Source organism: Sprattus sprattus (assembly GCF_963457725.1).
Source record: "Sprattus sprattus genome assembly, chromosome: 16".
NCBI lineage: Eukaryota > Metazoa > Chordata > Actinopteri > Clupeiformes > Clupeidae > Sprattus > Sprattus sprattus.
In genome coordinates, this window is record NC_137914.1 from 30,559,283 (window position 1) to 30,568,578 (window position 9,296).

General features: G+C 39.7%; 1 protein-coding gene across 1 annotated transcript; it reads right to left on the reverse strand.

Moving 5' to 3' along the window:
- Positions 1 to 2,378: 2,378 nt before the first annotated feature.
- LOC308376854 (chemerin-like receptor 1) lies at positions 2,379 to 3,908 on the reverse strand (the record flags this gene model as incomplete). The annotated part of the gene is made up of 2 exons (XM_080853338.1): positions 2,379 to 3,437; positions 3,849 to 3,908. The coding sequence occupies 2 exons, from the start codon at positions 3,906 to 3,908 to the stop codon at positions 2,379 to 2,381; spliced, it is 1,119 nt and encodes a 372-aa protein (XP_080709464.1).
- Between the last annotated feature and the right edge of the window lie 5,388 nt (positions 3,909 to 9,296).

Here is a 9,296-nt window from a genome sequence, read left to right on the forward strand (position 1 = left end):
CACTGAACACCGGGAACACAGGAATGGTTGACCTCTCCGGGTCCAAGAGTATCATGCATGATCTTCATAACATGGTGTATTACTATGACTTATGGCTTAATATGTAAATTGCGGTCAAGACTTAATGTACATCTCTACATAACTTCAGTTAAATAAGTTTAAATCTGTTCATTACATATAGAATCCTTCCACAGACCTTTCATCTGTGACTCACTACATAGAATGTTGCTGAAGAGAGAGAAAGAGAGAGGGAGAGAGAGAGAGTGTGAGAGAGAGATAGAGAGATAATACACTATGCAGTGTGTGCTATGAAAAACTCTCCAGTCTGCAGTGCGTGCTTTGAAGCACTCTCCAGTCTGCAGAAGTTTTTAATTTTGGCCCTCCTTAGTGCTGCTTTTGACGCTATAGAGTTACAACCGGCCCTTTGAGGGCAACCCTAATGCTGATGTGGCCCAGGGTGAAAATTAGTCTGACACCTCTGGTCTTACAGTTACAACCGTCCCTTTGAGGGCAACCATATTGCTGATGTGGCCCAGGGTGAAAATGAGTTTGACACCCCTGACTTAGAGCAAACAAAGTTCCCTTATAAAATTGTATGGCAGTTTATATTATTCTATGTCTGTATAGCAGCCTAGTCACCATGCAAATAACCATTAATGAATATGCATAATATATCACAAAGGTGGTTATTATGTGCTGTGAAGACCTACATACATAGTTACAATGACTTGTAGCTTCTTTTAAAAGTTGTATAAATAGTTGTATAAATAGTTATAATGATTGCTACAATGACTCATAGATACTTTTGAAGTTATTATGAAGGCCCTAATAATGCCCTTATAGGGCCTTATAAAGCCAGGCTTCATAGAAAGTATTCCCTAATGTTCTCCATGCTGAGAAAAAAACTGGGGTTAGGAAATTTTTGCTTTGGACAAAAAAAAAAAAATGCAGAATTTCTAAGGCCAAAGGGAGACCATAAATAAGGAACTCTAGGGGTTGAACTCATTACCTACATATGATAGAAAAGAGAAGTTTCAAGTTTAAATGGCCCGGGCCAAACTTCCTCATCTAGTTCATCTATCTATCTTATTGTTTGTTTCAATTTCCCAATTTGCGATCACATGAAGATTTATCTGCATTGACCAGTTAGTGTTCCAGGTATATTCAGTTCTATTGATTTAATTATTAGAAGTATTCTATTAAATATATTTTTACTATAGTGAAGTTTTTCAGTTCATCTCAAGTGGATTAGTGTGGAACTCTGGTAGAAGTAGTCAGAGTGAGAAATCTTACAAAATAATGTCTCTTCTCATCTTCTTTCTTTTCATTCTGCATCAAGTCTTTTGTGTGATTGAAACTTCACAGATAAAAGTCGAAGGTCAACATAGTTTAATGCTTTAATCAGTCAGAGAAAACCCACATAGAATAGTCAATGTATAAAACCACAACAAAACATGCAAGGTGGCATGAATTATGAACATTTTATATGATATCTGGCATTCATCTTTATTATGTTTTGATTGCATTGTTTTTATACGACTTAACTTTAAAACTTATAGCTGAACATGTTTATATACAACATTCTGTACTGTAACAAGTACTGTGAATCAGTATAAAACATTGAAAATAGAGGCATGGATAACAGACAGAGACACAGGCACTTACACACACTGCACACACTTGCAGTCACACTTGGTAAATACAGGTAATTTTAGGAAAGTGTTGATCATTCTTTTTTTGATTGACTGATATTATAACTAATGCTTTTCATTTGAAAATATTCAAAGGTATACAGCACCCCCTCCAGAAAAAGTAAAACATTTATAATACATACAGTTCAGATAAAAACACTGATTAGTTTGCGTAAAGAATAATGTACAGAGATATAATTCCATGTAATGAGTTACCATGTCCTGTCATCTCCCTTATTTCAAGCAAGAATCCCCTGGTTGGGTTTGTTCCTTAAAGCCACATTCTCGTCCACTACTGAGAATGTGTAAAAAGAGTGTAACGCAAACATACAAACCCTAGCAGTAACCATCTTGTACACTGTGAGTAAAGTACCAGACAATATTAAAGAGAGACTGGGAACCTGTGGACATCTGTGGATACATTCTCATCTGTTATTGATGATTCATAAAAATAACTACAATGCTAAGAACTAGCAGCAATCAGTCCAGTAGACTATGAGTATAGTAACCGTGAGAGTCTAAGATAGTGTAAGGAATAGGAAACGTGTTGACATTTAGATATCTATCTACGGACAATCTAGGCTAGATTCTCATCTGCTAAGGTGACCTAAAAGGTTCCTGAAATGGCTATCATGACACCCTGTAGCCATGTAAGAGCTGAAGAGAGTGAATGGAACCTGTGGATGTTTAGATATGAGTGGAAGCCCTCCCGTCCATTGAGCTGGTGCGTGACAAGTATCGGCTGGTGTTTGTACGATTTTCCTCTCCCATCGCATTCTCAATTTTGGACAGCAGCGAGCTTCTGAACTTCTTCCTGAAGTCGTTGCCCATGAACACGTACAGCACGGGGTTGAGGCAGCTGTTGGCGAGCGCAAGCAGCGTGCCGAACTGCAGTCCGTTCTTGATGGACGTCTTGTCGTAGAAGCCATGGTTCAGCTCCAGGAGGATGAAGACGTGGTAGGGCAGCCAGCAGATGAAGAAGGTGACGATGAGGGCCGTCATGATCTTCAAAGGCTTGGTGGACCTCTTGATCGGACCGCTCATCAGCCTGCGGGCGATCACAGAGTAGCACACGATGATAATGATGAAAGGGACTACGAAGCCGAAGACAAAGCGACTGACGGCGATGGCGGTGTGGCTATGCGGGTCTGTTGTGTAGCTGTTGAAGCAGTGGGTTCTGCCCATATGAGTTGTCACGTCTCTGAAATAGATGGAGGGGATGCTCAGAACCACAGAGAAGATCCACGCCACAGTGACCGCGACGGACGCGGTTCTGGCGGTCCGGTGGTTCTGAGCCCACACAGGGAACACCACAGCGATGCACCTGTCCACACTGATGAAGACCAGCAGGAAGATGCTGCTGAACATATTCACAAACATCATGAAGGAGGTGACCTTGCACAGGAAGAGGCCAAAGACCCAGTTCTGCATGGCCACAAAGGCTATGTTAAACGGGTGAATGGCACAGACTAGGAAATCAGACACAGCCAGGCTCAGATACCAGGTGGTGTTGACTGTCTTCTTCATCTTAAGGCCAGCGATCCAAATCACTATTCCATTTCCAAGGACACCCAGGAGGAAGATGACAGTGTTGATCACCACAAGGGTGATGCAGGTTGAGTCTGTGAAACATGTTGATTGGGTTGTTTGGGAAGAGTCTTCTTCAGCTGTTGCATTGTCGTATGAGTAAGTGCTGTTGTAGTCAGGATAATCCAAATCCATACTGTAATCCAGATCGATTTCCATCTATTTTGGCATAACCTCTAAAGATATAAACAGGGGATTATTTTTGGTTACAGTGGGGGAAAAAACGTACCTCTGCAAGATTACACTGTCACCGACTGCAGCCAGAACAGGACAGGATCCTATATCAATTAGTTTTTTTTTCAACAAAAATGTCCATTTAATGTAAAACACTGTAGTAAAACCATTTCTATTTACAACAAAACATCATTGGAAATAATTGTGACCACTATTTTATTGTGTCATGTTGTAACAGCACAAGTACCCTATAAAGATGACGCACTGTATGAAAAATAGCATTGATATCTCATCCAGATGAATTACTACACATTTGTTTAAATTATTATTAAGTTGTATGATATAAATGTAAATAGTGAATCAGTGATTAGAATTACTTGAAAACTGAACCCTTACCTCAGCCTCTGACCTCTTTGGTGTCCAACAGAGTGCAAAGTGTGGTGAATATTTGGACATCCTGTTTGTTTATAGCAACCCATGACATACTTGTGACTGTTCAGTTTCACGTTCTCACTCTCCATGCCGATACTTCCCCTTCATAGGAAGTGCTTTTAACAGGTTGCACAATGACAAGAATTAACGCTTAACTTTTTTCTCAAAGTGAGTTTGAACAACTTTGCACCGAACACAAAGGTCATTCAGAGTCCTAGTACAATGAATGACTAAGAAAGTAAAAAGTGCTTTTGGAATCTTTTAAAACCCTTTTCTGGACATTCAACCATTACTCCATCTTTTTCTTCCTCTTTTTTCCCCCCTGTAAGAATATTTCCTTTTCTTTCCTGTTTTTTTTTTTTTTTTGCACCGATGCGTATCTTCTCAAACCTGAAGAATGATTTGATCTCAAGAGGCAGAGGATTTCTCTGTAAATCTCACTTAGTGTGTTACATCCTTGTTCCATTTTAAAAATAGCAAGCATAGTGTAAATGATGCTGTGCAGTGACGTAGCAACAAGTCAGGTGTCAATGCAATCACCACATTAGACAGAATATCTATGGCAAATATAATCTGAAGTTAATGGTTACTAGCTAGCCAGTAGCCTAACTTTTAAAGCCTCAAAGTCCCCAAAGATTGAAGTGTTGCTGCAGCAATTCACATGCATCACAAAACTGGTGTCTTCAACAGCAGTCACAGACTAGTTTCCAGACTGCCCTACTCAGTATCTTGGTTTAGGGCAGAAGTTACCGTGTCCGGAGCCAAACGCTCCACCAAAATGTATAATTCTTAAATAATTTGTCGGTCATAGGCCCGGGTCCGTTTCGGGATAAATGATTAGTGCGTAATTTAGCTGTTTCTGATTGGACGAGAGACGTTCCATGTTATAGGTTATTCGTCAACATACCTACAGTTACGGGACTTTTCACAGCTAAAAATAAATCACTCCGCGATGAAACATTCGCATTGATGATAATAACCGTTAATTCAAAGTTTTTAAAATTCCAAACCAAGACGTTGACAATGGAACTATTTTTTGTGGCGGAGAAACAATGGCGAAATAAACAATTTTGAATCAATAACTTTGTGTTGAAATGTTAATTTGCTGACTGTAGAATTGTTTTATAAAAGCAATATAGCACTCGTGGGAGTGGGGTAGGTAAGGCATAATCCCACGGGCAGTGTTGTACCTGAACGCGTTCATTGAACGAAAGTTCATGAACTCGTTCATAATTTTGGTGAACGTGAACTGAACATTCTGTATTAGTGCCTGATGAACGATACTGTGAACGCGTTCATTCTGGTGTCTGTGAACGGCCCGTTCGCTCAATGGTGTTTTGAGCCCTCAACTTCGACTGCCAGGCAGCAGCTGCCTGGAAGGTGGTTCCCGCCCCCAAAACTCTTATCCAATCAATGTGCTTCCCACCTCCAAACCTCTGGTTCCGCCCCCAAACCTCTGGTCACTCTTTTTAATTTCGTTCAATAAGGTGCCAGATTTCTAGAACCTTCCAGGCGAAAAACACACATTTAACAGTCATTTAACAGTTTCTAATCGCTGCGTGTGCTTTATTTGACTTTCAATGCCTGGCAAGTGTGAGAGCGCCGAAGTTGCATAGAGGCCGAAAGCGGTATTGCAGAAAAATAGAAATTTAGATATTTTTTTTAGCTCGCAACATACTGAAAAAAAGAACTGAACTAGTTCATTTTTTGGAGCTGTGAACTTAGTTCAAATTTTTGAATTATGAACTATGAACTGAACTAGTTCATTTTAAAATGTGTGAACTATGAACTGAACTAGTTCATGTAGAAAGTGAACTTTCCCAACACTGCCCACGGGTGTTGTTGCCTATGCCACTCGGCCTTCGGCCTCGATGGCTACGGCCAAACACCACCCGTGGGATTATCCCTTACCTTCCCCACTCCCACTCGTGCTATATTGCTTAACTTGTTACTGCTTTAACGCCCCCTAATGGACCCGCGGGCGGGCCCGTACTGGATAAATCGCCAAAACAAATCCTGAAAATTCTATTTCTGAAAATATGATTCAAACTCCCATTTAATATTTTTTTGTGGTAATCCAACTATATGTAAACCGATTTTCAGTTGTCTACATGCATCCGTTACAAATAAATACAATTTTAAACACACCATGACACATCCTCATTTTTTACATATGGAGCAGCCTCCTCCCATAACTAAGCCATTTAAATGTGTTTCTGCATTATCCGTACCTTAAATAACGTTATAGAACATTCATTTACCTTCAAAACATCTAAAAAAACAGACTTGAACTGCATGGTTATGTCCATAAACTTGTTTATTCACTTGCTCACGACATTGAGAAAAAACGTTCACTTTCTTGTATGTTTCTGATGGCGATCTCCTCGCTCTCTTCCTGACAACACTACACGAAGTTATCACGTGATGTTATATATAGTTAGAAAGCTTAAGACCCCCTCTTTCAGAATCTTTGGATTTTATTGGCTGTTAAACACATGTTTGTCATGAGTGACAGGCATTACCACCAATGGCATCAGCTCTCAATCATGCAGCTGCTCAGGCATGTCCTATCATATCACTTTACACTTCTTGTAAGACTTCTCAGTAGTGATTGACACCTGTTTTACCGAATAATAGAGATTCTAACAAAAAAGTAGGTAGGTCATTTGCCCTGATTGGTCAGTCCTGGAGTTTAGATTTTTGAAAGCGCAACTCAAGAGTCTCAGCTGTGCTCCCGGTGCGTAAATGGGCCATTTTGTTTACCTTCAAATGCGCACAGCAAGTGGTTTGGTCCACACGATCCCGAGGGCTTGTTTGTGCATATTTTTGGCTGCAATTTGTCTCCCTTGTACTCATCCATCATGGCAAGACGAGGATTGCAGATGAGTGAAATATATGGGATGATTTTTGATGAAGACGTCGACGGAAGCCAGTGGACTCAGCATGGACTAGCATGCTAGCATGGACTCAGCATGGACTCAGCATGGACTAGCATGGACTCGGAAGAGTGAATGGAATCGATGCCATCCTCGATGCGTAAGTAATTTAAATCAACTACTTTTTAGTGCATACCAGTAAGCTATGCATATGCCTTATTCTCTTTAGTGCTTTATTTTTTTTTTATCATTGTGGGATGTAGTTTGTTAGTAATGGATATTGGTTAGCATGCTGCTGCTGTATTCACGTAGCTGCAATGTAGGTTACAACATACTAACATAGCACAACCTGCTTCTTGCCTCAAATCGCATAGAAATGTTTTATTTACATCTGCTAAATGCATGCTGAATGCATAATGCCTATGTTATTATCACACTTCAACTTGACTATGGTGTTTTTTACATATGTTTACATTTTACATATTTGTGCATTAGCTTAGTAAATAACATGAAGCAACATTCAATTGTAAGGCATGACCCAGTCAAAATATTGATATTGTCCAACGTTTTTATCTTGCAGTGACCCAGCTCCAGCTTCAGTATCACCCTCACCCCCACGCCCACCCCTGTCGCCACCACCACCACCCCTGTCGCCACCACTACTACCAGCTGCACAGTCTCCAACAGTGACACAATCCAATCTCAAAAGAAATTATAATATTAGTCTAAAATGGAGTTATATATGTCTGTACAACGAAAAAAAACAATGATATACAATGAGAACATTTTTTATGCATTTGGAGAGCTTGGAGAGGTTTTGGACACTTGGAGACGCCTGAATGCACCATTTAGATATTGCTGTGCAACACCTGGACATTTTTAGATATCTGCTCCAAACTTTGTACTTTGTTTCTCAGGAACATGTTGAATCAGGAAATATAGGACATGACAGTTTTTTTTTTCCTTGAAACCATCCACACACTGTCAAACATAAAAATGAAAGGCGTTTTTTACATTTTTTACATTTTGTTCTGTATATGATGCTTTGAAATTGATACTTAATGATGAAAATAAAAGTCAGGAGGTGAATGCATGTCTTGGCCCATTTGTCTTCTTCAATTTAAGATATGAATGATCTTTGTATCTTGTGTACAACTTCAGATATTGAGTGTTATTATGTGTAAGTACAAATCGTTCCAAATTAAGGCGAAATATCCCACTGCAGTAACAGGTTAATTGACGGAGCGTTTCTATTTAAACCAGAACTGGTTAAGCGGCTGAGGAAACTCACAGACAAATTGCATTCGTTGTAAATTATCTCACGTGATGCTACTCAGCCAATCAAATATGTGCATTCCGATAAGCGACTCGACTCAACACTCACTGGAGAGACGAGACACAGTAGTCTGAGAAACTATTGAGAGAAAAAGTAATTTCACATGGCGTGAGACAGCGAAAACAGGGCCTCGTTTCCCGAACGCGAAAAAGCACTTGATCGTAAGAGGGATCCTACGTTGCAGAGCAGTTTCCCGACGCCGCACTTAGCTTAAATTGTTCTTTCGCTGAGAAGAATTCTACGTGTGGTCAGGACCAGTAGTAACTTCACACTTAGCGAACTTCACACTTAACTTCACACTTAGCGATGCCATCCACCAGGGGCGTCGTTCGGCCGTCGTTCGGAAGAAAGGGGAATTTAAAAAAAAAACATGGCTACTTGAAGTGAGGAATATTTTACATTAATAAAGCTATCTACACAACTTTTTATATGTTTATAATGACTCGGTTTGATCTGAAATGTGCTACCCGACCGATGCAGAGTATGTAGGTCTTAACTGAAGCTTTCAAACAGTAGTTTTAAGGCACAATTAGCGCTTATGCCACCACTCCATTGGCTTATATGGTAGCTTTCTAGCTAGCTGCTTGTTTCGTGCTCTACACAGTTGTATACATATATATTTCCAACCATGTTCTTCATAGAAACTTTTTTTAAATCGCTAGTTTCATAGCTCATACAGTCACGCATGACGTACGCTTCAACCCCCTCGACACCTTATCCAGGGGCGTCGTTCGGCCTATTATAGAAGAAATCCAAACGATGTTTCTGTGTATAGCACATCATGAGAATGTCATCGTTTCACCTGCCTATTCCCATCAAAATAGAAATAAAGAATATTGAGTATTTGAAAACAAAGATGAGGCTATACAAAACTAGTAGGAATTATGCATTCTGTAGTGTTAGCAGACGTAGAGCTGTTGGGTAGTGTAATGGCAAGACATATTTGCACTCCACATAGGTACAGGTTACACTGAAGTATTATTGTGATGCATGTTTCCTTTTCATTAAGAAATGTGTTAATGGTAGCCTTTTTGGAGAGTTACCAACAAATAAAGTTTGAGATTATGTAGTGGATGCAGTTGAATATAGATGTCAACGTTGCTGTCTAAACTATAAACTAAATGTCATAAAGAAATAAGTTATTTAAAATGAAGTTATGGTTGAAATAGGATCACTTCTTTATTGTAAGGGTAAGTGTAG